The sequence below is a fragment of the Trichosurus vulpecula genome, chromosome 1 (assembly GCF_011100635.1).
Source record: "Trichosurus vulpecula isolate mTriVul1 chromosome 1, mTriVul1.pri, whole genome shotgun sequence".
Classification (NCBI taxonomy): domain Eukaryota; kingdom Metazoa; phylum Chordata; class Mammalia; order Diprotodontia; family Phalangeridae; genus Trichosurus; species Trichosurus vulpecula.
The window spans coordinates 218,941,959-218,960,194 of NC_050573.1; the positions used below are offsets into that span (position 1 = coordinate 218,941,959).

Consider the following 18,236-nt stretch of genomic DNA (forward strand, 5'->3'; position numbering starts at 1 on the left):
AGCTCTGGAAAACAGGGTGTCTCCTAATAGTATCCTGAAAGAGCTAGGAGGCACAGTTGATAGACTGCTGGCCCTGGAGTCAGGAAGACTCATCTTCCTTAGTTCAAATCTGGCCTTATACACTTACTAGCTACGTGACTGAGCAACTTAACCTTGTTTGCATCAGTTCCTCATCTCTAAAATGAGGTAGAGAAGAAAATGACAAACAACTTTAGTATCTTTGCTTCCCCTCCAAAAAAAATGATGTCATGAAAAATTTGACATAACTAAAACAACTGAATAGCAAAACCAATGAATCTTTCCTCCACGTGATACCTCTGCAAACACTCCCACCCCCATCCTCCAACCCTGAGTTTTCCTTTTGCTGACTAAAAATTCACAGTTGTCTTACTAATACTCATATGACATGAATTCGGAATTTTTTTTCCTATTCTGGTCTCCCTTCTCTGGACATTCTACAGATTATCAAAGTCCTTAAATTGTGGCAATATGATTGGAACACAATACTCTAGGTATTCTCTGACCAGAGAGGAATACAAAAGGACTATTAATTTTGTATTCTTGATAATTATGCTAATACGGATGCAGCATAAAGATGGCCTTAGGGTTGCTTGTGGTGTTTTTACATTTTTTTGTTGTTTGTCTTTAACTTCTACATCATCCTGCTGATTCATATTACACTTTCAGTTTACTAAAAACCCCTAGATCTTTTTCAAGACAAACTGTTTTCTTACCTTTCTTTCCCCATCTTGTGCTTGTCAAGTTGACTTTTTTTGAATTCAGATTTGTGAACCCCAAATACTTTACACATACTCCTCATGAATTTTATCTTCTGAGATACAACTCAATGCTTTAAAAGGTCAAGATCAGAGGGGGTGGAGCCAAGATGGCCACAAGAAAACAGCATCCTACCGTAGCTCTCTCACAAGTTCTGTCAGATTCCTATAAAAAAGTGAATTTGAGCAGATTTGAGAGAGTTAGAAACTGCGAGAAGTCTGAGTGGGACAAATTTACCAGCCAGGAGAATCTGAAAGGCCGAAGGAATGAATCTGTGGCCTAGGAGAGCACTTGGCATGCAGAGCTGCTCCAGATGGGACCAAAGAGGAAGTGGCTGGCTAGGAAACCCACATGGGAGACAGGCTGGGAGAGAGTCAGGAGCCTGAAACCAGCGGGGATCCCCAGGCCTCCTAACACAGGACAGCACTCTGTGGAAGCAACGAGAGGCAGCGCAATGCCACCAACCATGAGGTATCAACTCCTGAGGCTTGCAACCCAAAGGTATGAAACGCTTATTGAACTTTCGGAAGACATAATGGCCAGGTAAACGACTCTAATCCCTCCCCTCCCTACCCAGAGAATTCCTCAGGGGAAAAAAAAAAAAAAACAAAAATTGCTGGAATAGAGGAGACAGAAGTGGGGCTTCAGTGGCCGAGTAGTGGGAGCACCTGAGTCCCAGAGGGGCAGAGCCAGTAGGGGTCAACACCAGGAGCCCAGATGTACTCTTGCTCCCCCAGGGGAAGTGCCAGACACCCAGCTCAAACAACAAAGAGATGAGACCATTGCTGAAGAGCAACAGTGCTAGAGAACAACCCCAGGGGAAGAGGAGATTTCGGGCAGCCAAACCTCCTCCCCCACACCTCAGGAAACTGAAGGATATAATTCACAAAGCCAACAATGAGACTCACAATCCCCAGAATAAGAAAGCTGGGACAGAGAAATTTGTTGTAAAGTCAGGAAAAGGCTAACCAACATGAATAACACAAAAAAACCAAGGACCGTTAATTCTTTTTGTGGAGACAGGCATGATCAAAATAACAATTTGGAAGAGGATAACAATGACACTATACCCACATCTGATACCTCAAAAGGTAGTGTGAACTGGTCTCAAGCCCAAAAAGCAATACTGGAAGAGCTAAAGGAGGATTTTAAAAACCAAATTAGGGAGGTAAAAGAAAAAATGGAAAAAAATATGGAAAAATGGAAAAAAAAATCCACTGACGAAATCAAGTCCCTAAAGAATAAGATTGGTGAAATGGCTACGGAGATTCAGAATCTAAATAGAGAAAATGACACTCTGAGAGGTATAATCAACCGATTGGAAAAGGAGACTCAAAAGCAAAATGAAAAAAGTAACATTAAAAATTAGAGTTGAGCAAGTGGAAGCTAATGACTCTATGAGGCATCAAGAAGTAGTAAAACAAAATGTAAAGAATGAAAAAATAGAAAAAAAATGTGAAATATCTGATTGGGAAAACAACTGACCTGGAAAATAGATTCAGGAGAGACAATTTAAGAGTTATTAGTCTACTGGAAATTCATGATGAAAAAAAGAGCCTTGACACTATCTTTGAAGAAATTATCAAAGACAACTGCCCAGAGGTCCTAGAACCAGAGGGAAAAATAGTCATTGAAAGAATTCATCGATCACGCCCTGAAAGAGATCCCAAACTGAAAAGTCCAAGAAATATTATAGCCAAATTTCAGAATTACAAAATCAAGGAGAAAATACTGCAAGCAGCCAAAAAGAAACAATCCAAATATCATGGAACTACAGTCGGGATCACACAGGATGTCTCAGTTTCTAAATTAAAAGAGAGGAGAAATTGGAATATGATATTCCCAAGGGCAAAGAGCTGGGACTACAAACAAGGACCAACTACCCAGAAAAACTAACCATAATATTTCAGGCAAGGATATGGACATTCAAGGAAATAAGGGAATTCCAGACCTTCCTGATGAAAAGGCCAGAGCTCAATGGAAAATTTGATCTTCAAATACAAACCTCAAGAGAGACATAAAAAGATAAAGAGGGGGAAAAATCCCCCACAAACCTTATTAATCAATAAGGGCAAATTATTTGCATCTTTATATAGGATTATATCATCTTATGTATGTTTTATATATGTATATATGCATATGCATATATATGTCAATCTTGAGAACAGTGCAGCTGTTATGACAATTGAAAGGGGTACACATAGACTGTGAATGTCTGTATAAAATAACTGATATAAGGATAAAAACATAATTAAGAGATGTAAAGGGAGGGTTATGGGAGAAGAGGTAAGGAGGTAGTAGAAAAGGGTAAATTACACCAAATAAAGAGGCACAAATACACATTTTAGTAGAGGGAAAGAAGGGAGGGAGAAGAGCAGTATTTGAACTTCACTGTCATCTGATCTGGTTCAAGAAGGGAATAACATACCATGATGAGTATAGAAATCTAACTTATCCTATATGTAATAGGAGGGGAAAGGTGGAAAAAGGCAGGGGGGTGGTCAGAAGGGAGGGGAGAAGTAGCAAGTGAGAAATGGTAAGATAAGGGAGGGGAATAAAGAGGGAGCGTAAACTGAGGAAGGTGATGGTCAAAAGCAAAACTTTGTTGAGGAGTAGAAGGGGAAGGGGAGAAATAAAAGCATAAATGGGGGTAAATAGAATGGAGAAAAAACACAGATAGAAATCATAACTGTGAATGTGAATGGGATGAACTCTCCTAAAAAATGGAAGCAGATAGCAGAATGGATTAAAAACCATAATCCTTGCTGTTTACAAGAAACACATTTGAAACAGGGGGAGAGACACATCGTAAAGGTAAAAGGCTGCAGTAAAATATTTTGTGCTTCAGCTAAAGTAAAAGAAGCAGGTGTAGCAATCCTAATCTCAGACAAAGCAAAAGTAAAGACAGACTTAATTAAAAGAGATAAGGAAGGATACTACATCCTGCTAAAAGGCACCATAAACAATGAAGCAATATCTTTGTTTAACATTTGTGCGCCAAGTGGTATGGCATGCAAATTCTTAGATGGGAGGTTAAGGGAGTTACAGGAAGAAATAGACAGCAAAAGTATAATATTGGGAGACCTCAACCTCCCCATTTCTGAACTTGATAAATCTAACCTCAAAATAAATAAGAAAGAAGTTAAGGAAGTGAACAGAATTTTAGAAAAGGCAGATATGATAGACCTCTGGAGAAAACTAAATGGGGTTAAAATGGAATATACTTTCTTCTCAGTGGCACATGGCATATACTCAAAAATTGACCATATCCTAGAGCATAAAAACGTCACAATCCAGTGCAGAAAGGCAGAAGTAGTCAAAGCATCATTTTCAGATCATGATACAATAAGAATTATTTGTAACAAAGAACCATGGAAAAATAAGCTAAAAATTAATTGGAAATTAAATAATCTAATTCTAAAGAATGAGTGGGCCAAAGAACAAATCAGAGAAACAATTAATAACTTCATTCAAGAGAATGACAATAATGAAACAACATACCAAAACTTATGGGATGCAGCAAAAGCAGTTCTTAGGTGAAGTTTTATATCTCTAAATGTTTGCATGAATAAAATGGGGAAAAAGGAGGTCAATGATTTGGGCACACAACTGAAAAAGCTAGAAAAAGAACAAATTGAAAATCACCAATTAAATACCAAATTAGAAATACTGAAAATCAAAGGAGAGATTAATAAAATTGAAATCAAGAAAACTATTGAATTAATAAATAAAACAAAGAGCTGGTTTTATGAAAAAAAACAATAAAATTGACAAATGTTTGGTCAATTTGATTTAAAAAAAGAAAGAAGAAAATCAAATTACCAGTATCAACAATGAGAAGGGTGACTTCACCTCTAATGAAGAGGAAATCAAAACAATAATTAGGAATTATTATGCCCAATTGTATGCCCATAAATTTGACAACCTAAGAGATATGGATGAATATCTACCAAAAAAAACATAAATTGCCCAGGTTAACAGAAGAGGAAGTAAAATTTCTAAATAATCCCATCTCAGAAAAAGAAATTAAGCAAGCATCAATGAACTCCCTAGGAAAAAAATCTCCAGGGCCAGATGGTTTTACATGTGAATTCTATCAAACATTTAAAGAACAATTAATTCATATACTTTGTAGACTATTTGGGAAAATAGGTGAAGAAGGAGTCCTACCAAGCTCTTTTTATGACACAAATATGGTACTAATACATAAACCAGGTAGAGTCAAAGCAGAGAAAGAAAAACTATAGGCCAATTTCCCTAATGTATATTGATGCAAAAATTTTAAATAAAACATTAGCAAAAAGATTGCAGCAACTTATCACGAGAATAATACACTATTACCAGGTAGGATTTATTCCAGGAATGCAAGGCTGGTTTAATATTAGGAAAACTATTAGCATAATTGACCATATCAACAACAAAACCAGCAGAAACCATATGATTATCTCAATAGATGCAGAAAAAGCCTTCAATGAAATACAACACCCATTCTTATTAAAAACACTAGAAAGCATAGGAATAAATGGAGCCTTCCTTAAAATTATAAATAGCATCTACCTAAAACCATCAACAAGCATTATTTGTAATGGGGATAAGCTAGATTCATTCCCAATAAGGTCGGGGTGAAACAAGGATGTCCATTATCACCCCTAGTATTCAATTTGGAACTAGAAACATTAGCTGTAGCAATAAGAGAAGAAAAATAAATAGAAGGAATTAGAATAGGCAAAGTAGAAGCTAAATTATCACTTTTTGCAGATGATATGATGATTTACTTAGAGAATCCTAGAGAATCAAGTAAAAAACCACTTGAAATAATAAGCAACTTTAGCAAATTTGCAGGACATAAAATAAACCCACATAAATCCTCAGCAACATTACTAACAAAGCCCAACAGCAAGAGATAGAGAGATTCCATTCAAAGTTACTGTAGACACTGTAAAATATTTGGTAGGTTATCTGCCAAGACAAACCCAGGGCCTATATGAACATAATTATGAAACACTTTCCACACGAATAAAGTCAGATCTAAATAAATGGAATAATATCAGTTGCTCATGGTTAGGCCAAGCTAATATAATAAAAATGACAATTTTACCTAAATTGATCTATTTATTCAGTGTCATACCAATTGAACTACCAAAAAATTATTTTACAGAGCTGGATAAAATAATAACAAAATTCATCTGGAAGAACAAGATGTCTAGAATATCTAGGGTATTAATGAAAAGAAATGCTAGAGAAGGTGGCCTAGCCACACCAGATATTAAACTGTAATATAAGGCAGCAGTCATCAAAACTACTGGGTACTGTCTAAGACACAGAGTCGTGGATCAGTGGGATAGAATATGTACACAAAATGGAGAAGTCAACGACTATAGCAATCTACTCTTTGATAAGCCCAAAGAGGCCAGCTTCTGGGCTAAGAATTCACTATTTCACAAAAACTGCTAGGAAAACTGGAAAATGGTAGGGCAGAAACTGGGCATAGACCAAAATCTTACACCATATACCAAAATAAAGTCAAAATGGGTTCATGATTTAGGAATAAAGGCTAAAACTATAAGCAATTTGGGAGAGCAAGGAATAGTTTACCTATCAGATCTATGGAAAAGAAAAGAATTCATAACCCAATAAGAGATAGAGAGCATTACAAAATGCAAAATGGATAATTTTGATTATGTTAAATTAAAATGTTTTTGTACAAAAAAACCAATGCAATAAAGTGTAGGAGGGAGGCAGAAAATTTAGAGAAAATCTTTACAACTAGTGTCACTGATAAAGGTCTCATTTCCAAAATATACAGGGAACTCAACCAAATATATAGGAATACAAGTCATTCCCCAATTGAGAAGTGGTCAAAGGATATGAACAGTTTTCAGAGTAAGAAATTAAAGACATCTATAGGCATATGAAAAAATGCTCGAAATCACTACTGATTAGAGAAATGCAAATCAAAACAACTCTTAGATACCATCTCTCGCCTGTCAGATTGGCTAAAATAACAAAACAGGAAAATGATAAATGCTGGAGCGGATGTGGGAAAATTGGAACATTGTTACATTGCTGGTGGAGTTGTGAACTGATCCAGCCATTTTGGAGAGCAATTTGGAACTATCCCCAAAGGGCTATAAAAATGTTCATACCCTTTGACCCAGCAATACCACTCCTAGGGTTGTATCCCAAAGAGATCACACAAGTGGGAAAAGGACCCATATGTACAAAAATATTTATAGCAGCTCTTTTTGTAGTAGCTAAGAATTGGAAATCAAAGCGAATCCCATCAGTTGGGGAATAACTGAACAATCTGTGGTATATGAAGGTAATGGAATACTATTGTGCTATAAGAAATGGGGATGATATGGACTTCATAACAACCTGGAAAAACCTACATGACATAATGCTGAGTGAGTGGGGCAGAGCCAGGAGAACACTATATACACAACCACAGATATATGGATTCTGTGATGACTAACCCTGACAGACTTTGCTCTTCCCAGCAACACAATATGCAGAGACAGCTCCAAAGGACTCACGATGGAGAGTGCTATCTACATCCAGAGAAAGAACTATGAAGTATGAATGCAGATCAAGGCATACTTCATGTTCGCCTTTTCCTCCCCCACCCCTTTTTTTCCTCTCTTTTGTATTTGTTGTTGGGTTGTGGGTTTTTTTTTTTTGGTTCTGTTTCTTCTTTCTCATGATTCATTCCATTGGTCATAATTCTTCTCCACAAAAAAAATGGTGAAGATCATTTTAGATTTTGACCTAATTAGCTAAAATGTAAGCTAAACTTCCAGCTACATATTATCTCCAAATTTCCTAAAAAGTATATTAAATGACTCAGATATATGCACTGGTCCCTGGATTATTCCTTTGAAGACCTTCTACCACATTGATGTTTAAGAGATATAAACTCCCTTTTGCCATTTAACCAGTTTTTAATCCTTCTATTTTATTATCTAGTCCACATCTCTCTATCTTCTTCACAAGGAAAAAATGAAATACTTTTTTTAAATGGGATTTGCTAAATATTTGGCATACTCTGCTAAAATGTGAAATAAGTTTAATCTTGATCAAGCCTTGCTAACTCTTTTTAAGCACTGCTGTTTTTTCCTACAGTAGTTATTTGCCAACCATCTCCATGATGATGTGTTCTAAAATGTGACTGACCTATAAATATCATACTGTTCTCCTTTTGAAAACTAGGAAATTTGTCCTTCTCCAAACTTGTGGTACCTCTTCATTTCCGACTGTCTGTCAAATATTGATGACAGGGGCTCTGCGATCATAATTGCCATTATTTTAATACCTGAGGGCAGTTCATCTGGGTCAAAGGAGTCATCCTGGAAATCAACTGCCTATTAGCCCCCTTTTTATTCTTAAAATCACCAGTGTAATGGTCATTTTCATGGTAAGGAAAATACAAGGAAAATTAGAATTAAGCAACTCTGTTTTCTTTCTGTTGTCAATTATGATTGTTTCATCCACTCTAAGGAGAATTCTATCCTTTTTTTTACTGCCTTTTGCTAGCAATGTTACTGTCAAAACCTGTTAGGGGCCGAGTTAGAGCCAAGCCCTGTCCTCCTCGGACCTCCAGGCCCAGGGGCCTGCTGAGATAAACTCAGGGCTTTGGGATGTGGGTGGAGCCAGGAGGAGGGGTCTCGCCTTTGTTGCCTCCCTGGCAATTCCAGGTCTTTGCCCATGCCCGGACCTGCCTGACCACGTGGAACTTCCGGCTCTCTGGCAAAGCATGTGGAACTTCCGGTTCTTTTCCGGTTACTGCCTGACCACAGGGAGCTTTGGGTTAGCCTGGAAAGAGAAGGGGAGGAGAGTAGGTGGAGTCAGGGCGGTCCTAGGACCCAAGTGTATTAGCTTTACCTGTCTTTCACCCACGTAACCAAAGAGTGTACCTACGTCACTAATGGTATAAATGTGCTGCTTGCTGAAATAATAAACGGAGTCCTTCACCATCTTTCGGCTTCCGCCCCGTTCATTGTCCGTGAGATCAGGTCCTTTGCTTGGGCAGAGGCCTGGTGCTTGGGGGGAACCCTGAGCATAGTTACGAGGCTTCGGAAGCTCGTAACAAAAACCCTTTTCGTGAATCGTAGCTTCCCTCATCAACCTCAATTCACTTTGAGCTTTGGCACTTCCTATGCCATTTTTATGGGATTATGCCACTTTTATGACATAGGAAGACTTATTCTTTGATATGCACATTGGATTATAACTGAAAAACCCTTGAAAGTTTTCCAGCTCTGTAGTCAATTAGAAATTTTTTTTTCAACACACTACAGCCACAAGCTTCCACAAGATTGCTTGAAATGAATGTTGGAAAGGAATTTCTGCATTATGCAAATGCAGTCTTCATGTCATCAGTTGACCAGTTTATTTTCCATTGCACATTCATTGCATATCGAGTGCTGGAATAGAAGTCTGGAAGATCTTGGTTCAAATCTCGCATCTGATACTTTTTAACTATGTAAAAAGGTCAAGAAATGTGCAAAGGACTTCACTCTATTTTTGAATAAAACATAAATGCAACTTTTAAAAATTTATTATCATAACACTATTTCCTTTTATACTGAACTAGATGATATGGAATGTGATAATCCCTAAACTAAGCCTATAACAGCCTTTTATTGTTTTTCTTTTGTTGTTTGGTGACTTCCTTATTCCACTTCCTTATCCTTTTTTCATTATTATTCCTTATTATAAGGAAGCTTCCACTTCCTTTTTATTTTTCTTTTTATTTGTTTACTATATGTTGTGGTTTTCTTATCATGTTGAGTTGGAGCTGGGTCCTGAAATTAGAGGAACCATCTCATTCTGCCATCTTGTTGGAAATTTCTGTTTTCTTTCTTTTCTAAAATGCTTAGAAAACACTCATCTAAATGAAGGCTAGAATATTTCAAGGTATTGGTTTATTTTCATTATTCTGTAGTTCATAGAATGCCATTTTTTTGTGATTTTTAAGTTTAAGGCATTTATCCCATTTTCTGACAACTCAGCTGTTTCCCACAATTTATACTTTACTATGCATTTCTTTGTATTCTCCATGATGGTCTATGTAACAGTTGTATTTTGCAGTGCTCAAGCATGAAATAGTGTCCAAAAACTGCATTTTTACTACATATAATTTAAATGGGTTAATCATGTATACAGGCAAATTTATATACAGCTTCTTAAATACTTCCAATTAGCAGTGGCAGCTGGTGGCACAGTAGATAGAGAGCTGGGACTGGTATCAGGAAGACCTGAGTCAAATCCAGTTCAGATACCTCCTAATTGTTTAACCATAGGCAAGTCACTTAACTTCTGTTTGTCTCAGTTTTCTCAACTTAGTACCTACCTCATAGGGTTGTTACGAGAATCAAATGAAATAATATTTGTAAAAAGCTCCAAGCACAGCGCCTGACACAAAGTAGATACTACTTAAATGCTTATTCCTTTACACTTTATTTTTTTTTAAAGTTCTTAGTACAGTATCTGGAACATAATACGAGCTATATAAATGCTTATTCCCTTATTCCCCTTGTAACATAATGGAGGATTTGTAATTTTTTTAGTAGTTTAATGATTATGATATATCAACCAACAAAACTATTTAGAATAACAATTTCTAAGTAATGCCTTATAGATGAAAGTGAACAATTGATTAACTCCATTTACTTTCTGTATTGATATTCAGTGTATCTCTTGCCTCCATGGGATGACTTTTTTTTTTGTTCAGAGATACCTTATGATAGAAGATATGACATTCTCCATTATAAGGTGACAGGTTTCACTCTAGGTCATACAGATTTTTTTTTAAGACTGACTCTCCATCGTGTCTTCAAGTGCTCAGTGCAGTATCTGGCACATGTTAGGTATATAATAAATGCTTATTTACTGACTGGCTAATTTATTGACTGACTGATTGATAGGAAGTACAGTAGCTACTTCTAGGCCTACTATCACTGCTGTTTGGCATAAAAGACTTAACTTACTCCTTTCTAATCTAGATCAGTTCATCTCAGTAAGCAGTTCAGTTTCCCCTTCCCCATTTATGTGGGCCCAACATATTGATGCTAGATATAGTGAAGATTCAAGACTGGCTATAGCACTCCTTCAGCTATAGCCCTATCTAAGGACATACACATGACAGCAAAAAGGATATTATAACTTAGTTAATATTATAACTTAGTTACACTTTGGGAAATAGGGGTCAAAGTTTGAAGTATAAACTCATTTAGTTATGTTCAAAGGAAAAAAAATGAATTGAATTCATTCAAAAGAGTTGTGGTTTCAAAAGCCAATCAGATCTATTTAAAATATTTATTAATTTATACTCTTTTTAATAACTACATATATATACAATGTTTATGGTTACAAAGTTCTTTATGCACATATGTATGTAAACATATATGTGTGTATATATGTATTTTTTTTATATAGTATGCTGCAGAATTTCCTAACCCACCATCCCCTGCACAGGTATATACAATAGGATGACTTTGTCCTTCTAATTCAGATATTACGGTTAATTTAAAATAGACTGGGAATTCTTTCTCTTTAAAATTCAATCAATACCAAAACCTCTCATAGAAGGAAAGAGTAAATATCTTATACATAATTTCTACATACAAGAGGAAAATTATATATCATCATTGTTTGTTGATTGCTGAATTAATTGTCCAATTGATTGTTGAAACTCCAAGTCTTTTAGGAGAAATTGTCCTTTTGTCTGTATAATTAAAAATATAACGTGTCACCAATCATGATGAGAAAGCTCATCTTTCTTGACTAGGAATTAGACTAGCTTATGCTTCCCTTTCCTGGGTTTTGCTTTTAACAAGCCAGTTTGAGGTTTACTGGGATAGAAGGGAGAAAGTAAGCAGGTTTAAAAATATATATATTTAACAAGCTTCAGTGTCAGCTGCCTGTCGAAGATACTCTTAGTTACTTTTCAATCTTAAGGCATTTCTATGACCACCACTCAAAATGAGAACTGTCTAAGCAGAAAAGAATAATTATTTCAATCAAATTATGCACAATACAATTACCAGTTTAACTAAGAGGATGAATTAATTGAACAAATTTTCCCTTCTGTCACATATTTCCAGGGTTGCAAAAGGAAATTGAGTGAGAGAATTATATTTCATAAGAAAGTGTGTGTGTATGCATGTGTGAAAGGGTGTATTACCTTTTATAAGTGTTGTTCTAAAACAATTATTTTCTATTTTCTTTTTTTAGGAATATGAAACATATTTAATAGTGAAAATATATTTTAGAAGCACATGGAATAGGTATTTGCAGAAGGAGAGAAAGTACTACTTTACTTGTACCCACTGATTTCTCGGAGGAGTACCTCTACTGAAAAAAACACTTCAACATGAATTGTTATGTGTCACTACAATTTCTCTTGGGGCTGGCTCAACTATGTCCCTGTCACACAGATATGACCAATTCTAAAATGCATGAGATGAACCAGCCTCTACGATCTCATTTGAGAGCCAAGCGTAGCTGGGTGTGGAATCGTTTTTTTGTGCAAGAGGAGCTGACAGCACCTGAACATGTTGGCCGGGTATGTTTCTTGTGCTTCAGAAATGCTATGATAGGTGAACTTTTCACCAAAAATAAATGCATAAGTCAGAGAAGTTATGCTAATGACTTCCTGTGACTGCAATGGCATACAGTGAATTGCTAGAAAGAATCAAAAGCTACCAGAGTTCATGATTTTAGGAGCATAAGCAGCACAATTATCCATCAATTTTTTTAAAGTGGCCTTGAAATTCCTTTTCAATTTTCTAAATAACAATGCTGCCTTCATTTATCAACATCTGGCAATTTGATGGTGCTAACTTTGGCAGTGGATCAAAGCAACCACACTAAGCACAATACAGTTTACAAGGAGTATTTAGCATGCTTTTCTATTACACTAAGTAGCACTTGATTTACCCATCATTAATTTTTAATGAAGCAGATTAATACTGAAATCCTTTTACAGCTAAGAATCTACAGGAACCTGCAAGATTCATTAGATTAATGTAATTATAAAATAAAGAATATTTATTTTCATCCTCCCTTCTGTGGGTTTTTTTGGACAAAAGTTCATTAATGCAACAAAATATCTCCTTGTCTATATTATTATGTTGCTATTATTTAGCATTTTTTTAAGTAGAGGTAATTGCAGCCTATAGATCTCTTGCCCTTTTCTGTAAGGCATTTTCTAGATGAATGAACTGAAATAAGTTTAACCGCTAATTAACTAGCTCTAAAATTTAATTGGGCCCAAAGGGCGAAGTGTTCAAAATTCATTAACTCCCTTTTCATAGGCCTCTCAGAATAGTTCCTGTACTCAAATGGTGTCTCATTTCAATAGGAATGTACGTATATGTGTGGTTTACATGCATAAATTTAAGCATGTACAAGGGTGGCTGCTTATGCTAGAGCCTTAGAAATTCCCAAGAAATAAAGGTTAAAACAGATTTTACATCTTGCTATTGGTTGCTTCCTTGCCACTTAAAAAAAAGATTACTAGAGCACTATATAGCTGTTTTGAAAAACACGACAATTATCATAAACCAACATCTCTCCAGGAATGGAAAATGTAATTGAGGCTTAGAATTAATTCTTGATAGTTAACTATGTCTTTAGCCATGTTCTCAATCAACATTTACAAAGGAACATGTGTTCTCTTGTCACCAAACTAAGTGAGGGGTCAACATCATCTGGAGACTGAGTAAAAAAAGCCTCTGTAGGGAACTATATCAACATGAGCCCAAAGTCAGGCTGTCTTGCTCATTAACTCTACCCATTTGAGGATACACATCCACCACATAAACCACATTCTGCTTTACTTCAGGTTGCAATGACTTCTGTTTATTCTCTAAGCTGCAGCCAGTCTTTTAGAAAATGGTCTAGCTTACAGAAGTTTTTCCATCAACATCCAATTCAGACATGCAATGGAGTCTCAGTTAACTGATTTAAAGCACAGCAAGAGCACCTGTGATAACTGAAAACTTAATAAAAGGAGAAATGTTACTGCTTCATTCAATATAGGACACATCCCTTCTTTGATCTATTTGGTAAAAAAAAGATTTGTGCTATAAAGTAGCAGTTTTATATTAAATTTCCCTTTACAGTACTAAATTTCCCAAAATTTTAGTACTGTATAGAGTATACTTCTATAACACTAAGGTGTCTGTGATTGAAACTTAATTTACTTATGCATTTTATTTCATACCCGTGGCATGGGATCAAAGAAAAGTTTGCAGATAAGGTATTTATTTTCTCTGGAACAAGTTTCTATAGAAAATTACCTAATTAATGGTGCCTAGGCCATAGTGTAAATACCTCATAGCAAGTATTTCTCTACTAATTCCACATTTTAAATTATCTCAATTTCCCTTGCAATATTAAGCCAAACTTTTAAAATCTATTGTTAGAATGACTATACTGAAATGCTATGTGGTGTGTAATTTGCTTATTTTAATAGAATGTGTCCATTTCATTTTTCCTTGTTGTTCTGATTGTGTTCCATGCAGACACAGGCTTTGGTGTAAAAGTACAAAGAATCTATGTAATAAATAGTTGAATGCTCTCCTGACTTCTCACACTTTGACTAGTTGATAGAAATTCTCCAGGGCTTAGATCAGCACTGGTTCAAAATGAGGTAGATTACTGAAGTTGATTATCTCAAGATTTTTCTCCAGATGTCATGATTTCTTTTAGCAACTATTCCAAGATAATAGGTGGTAGATTGGGAGCTTCCTAAGGTGATGACTTCTTTGGTACTTTTATTATCTCGTTCACCTTATAATTCTTCAGAGTCTCTCAGATGCAAGGAAGAACACATTAATGTAAAGTGATTAAATAAGATCATTCATGTAAAGCCAAACTGTAGGAATCATTTTCTTATCATGTATATGTTTACCTATTTATATTATAATTGAAAAAGTTTGAACTGTTTCTTTATACCCTTTCTATATTGATGAATTAACATAAATGTCAAAACTTGACTAATCTCATTAATAAAAATCTTCATTATTATGAATGATGTAGATTGGTCTTTCAGATGATAACAATTGTGGATATAGTGGGGAAGAAAATTTGCAGCAGGGAAAATCAAGATAGCAGAGAAAAATCAATTGGGAAAAATGGTTCACCTCTCTTAGTCTGCAAAAGAAAAAAAATCAGTGAAAAAAAGTGCTAATCTCTTTATGGACACTTCTAACTGTTTCAATCCGATGCAGTTAAATAAGTATTATAAATAATATATATATATATATGTCAAATTTTGCAAAGTATTTTATGTATATGATCTAATTTGGTCATCCCATCCACCCTAAGAGGGAGGTGCTATTGCTATCCCTTTTTTATTGATGAGGAAGCTAAGTTTTAGAGAGGTTGTAATTTTCTCAGACACATGCAACTTGTAAGTGGCAGGCACGATTTTAATCCTAAATCTAAGTCATTCTCAGTTCCTTCCATATATTATACCCCATATCTGCCTATTATGTATCAGACACTGCTTTTTCCAAATTTTGTCGAGAGTCTCTTTATCCTCTAATATTTTCCCAGGCACAGAATAACTGTTTTTGCAGATTAGGCTAGAATTCTGCTTTCCTACCTATAATCTTTACTGACCTTGAAGGGAAAGCTGAATCAAACTTCGAAATTACAAAATTGGTTATTGGTAGCCAGGCTAGCAATCAAGGGAAGGGAATAATTGGAACAGTCAGGCTTCTGGAAAAATAGGTCTTCCAAAGAGGTAAAAGATAATTTTCAAAATGTGTAATTAATAGATAAATGTTTTCTTGCTTTATTCAAATTTCACAAAAGATAGATTTTCTTGGTTCTGCATGTCATTTTTTCCCCTGAACAACTCACTTCTATTTAGTAAATAAAAGAACCCTTTGTCATATAATATTATTAATAGTTTACAATATTATATAGCACAAAATTATTTATATATCTTATTTGATCCACATAATAGCGCTTTTGTCCATGTATTGCAAGGATCATTACCCACATTTTATATATAAGGAAGAGAGAGGAAAAATGGATCATCCAAGACAAAACAGATAGTTAAGTGATAGTGCTCAACTTGAATATAGGTCTTTGTTTCAATATAGTGTAACCTTTCTACTATGTGTTACTGCCTCTCATGTGTGCACAAGTGTAAATTTTGGGGTGAAAACATTTTTAAAACATGTGAGAAACTGTCATCTAGGGGCCAGACAACATAAATTCAGAAAGTTATCATTAAAAGATTGGCCATTGTTGATCAAACTTTCTTATAATAGCAATGCATAACATTATTGATTAAGACATAATCATATTTACCAGTGGGTAGAGTATCCACCTTAGTAGAAACATAGGTCCTTAAATAAGAATTGAAATTCAATAAAATTCTTAAATTACTCCCCCCATTTGGCCTTAAATATAAACTAAAATATTATCTTTTACTCCTCACAGCTGAGATCTAATCTGGATGAAGGGGATGTACCTTTGGTGTACTTGTTGTCTGGGGATGGAGCTGGGAGTATTTTTACCATTGACAACAAAACAGGTGATATAACTGCTATAAAAAAGCTTGATAGAGAGGAGAAAGCCTACTACAAACTAAGAGCTCAGGTAATAAATGTTTACACTGGGAAGCCTGTGGAACCTGAATCTGAATTTGTCATCAAAGTTCTGGATATTAATGACAATAAACCACAATTCCTAGATGGACCTTATGAGACCAGCATACCAGAGATGTCTCCAGAAGGTACTGTACATCAAACATCTAATGATGATAAATAATTTTTATTTTTCCAGGTTTATATAAAACAGGGAATATTTCATGAGAATCCTAATCCTTTTATAAAGAAATTTCAGTAAATTATTTTATCATAGCAAAATATTTATGAATTGTTAAGTATCTAAAAGTATGATTTCTGACCTTCATTTAACACACATTTATTAAGTGCTTATTGTGTACAATGTCTTGTTCTTGTTGCTAGGAGCTGCGTAAATATAATGAAAACAAATTCTCTTTTCTCAGAGTTTTTAATCTAGTATAAGGCATGTGCACAAATGTAACACAAATTACAACATGAGGAGTACATAATAAAATCTAAATAAAATGTGATCAGTTAGATTAGATTTCTCAATTGTCTTACTGAGTAGACATGTTGTTCATGGGTAGGAAAGAAGGTTTAATAGAGGACATGGCATTTGTCTTGGCCTTTGGAAATTCAATATGATTTTAATAGGTGTAAAGGGGTTGAAAGTAATATTGGAATAGGGAATGCAAAGGTGAGAAGGAGTTGGGAAAGCTTCTGATACATTCAGTGGAAAGTAATAAGTTGAATTTCATTCTCAAGCATAGAATAAATGACAGAAGATCTCTAAGCCTACAAAGAAATTTAGACCAGATTGTTAAAAGCTTTGAATGACAAGTTAAGGAGTTTGAGTTTTATTTGCTTGACCATGAGGAACCATCGAAGTATTTGAGCAGTGAGGTGACATAACCTTACCAGAATTCAGGAAGAGTTGAGTTTGAGTCCAGCCTTAGACACTTAATAGCTGTCTAAGTAAATCTTAATCAAACACAGCGCTTTTCTACTTTTCAAAACTTCTTAAACCTTAGCATCCAAATTTAGCCATGTGGCTCATTGTTATTTCTCCAATAAGAAACAGTATTTCCCAATTCCCTGCATTTTCACTTTCCATTCCTCATGCCTGAAATTCCCTCTCCCCCTCTTTCGTTGATTTCCTAGATTCTTTCCCCCTTTCTCACTTCCAAGTTATAATCTCACATTCTACACAAAACCTTTCTTGACTCTCTCAGTGCTGATGCCTTTCCTTTGTTGATCATGTCCAATTTATACTGTCTAATTTGTACAAAGTTGTTTGCATGTTATATCCACCATTCAGCAGTGAGGCTCCTGAGAGCCAGAACTGATTTTTTGGTTTTGTTACCATTTTGATTTTTGCCCTTTTTTGCATCTTCGGTTTAAACTAAGTGCCTGACATAGTAGGGTCTTAAAAAATTCTTATTGTGAAAACTGAAAAAAGGCAATGTATCTGGCAATTACAAGATTGTTTGTGTATATTGATAGGGCAGTTTCAGTAGAACAGTGATGATGGAAGACATTATGAGAATTGAAGAGTGGATGTGTGATAAAACAATGAAGATGGCACATGTAGAGAACTGTTTCGAGAAACTTGTCAGTAAAATTTAAAGAGTAGATTGTAATGTCAGTAATAGGGTCAATAAAAAGGATTTGGGATGGTTTATTTTTGTTTTAATAGAGAAAGCTGAATATGGTTGTAGGGAGAGGGGAAAGAACCAGGGTCAGAGATTGATGATGTAAGAATAAGAAGGAATTGATTGATAGTGAGGTTGTGGAAGGGATGTAGGCAAAACTAAGTGTACTTCTGGAATGGTTAGCATGAAGCGGTTAGCATCCTCAGAAAAAAAGAGG

General features: G+C 35.3%; 1 protein-coding gene across 1 annotated transcript in view; it reads left to right on the forward strand.

The window, feature by feature from the left end:
• The first annotated feature begins 12,018 nt into the window (after positions 1-12,018).
• Positions 12,019-18,236, forward strand: part of CDH19 (cadherin 19) — an 81,933-nt gene continuing 75,715 nt past the window's right edge. The window contains exons 1-2 of the mRNA XM_036768307.1: positions 12,019-12,343; positions 16,240-16,534. Coding sequence (XP_036624202.1) covers positions 12,152-12,343; positions 16,240-16,534 — 487 coding nt within the window. The 5' untranslated portion in view covers positions 12,019-12,151. The remainder of the gene's footprint in view (positions 12,344-16,239; positions 16,535-18,236) is intronic.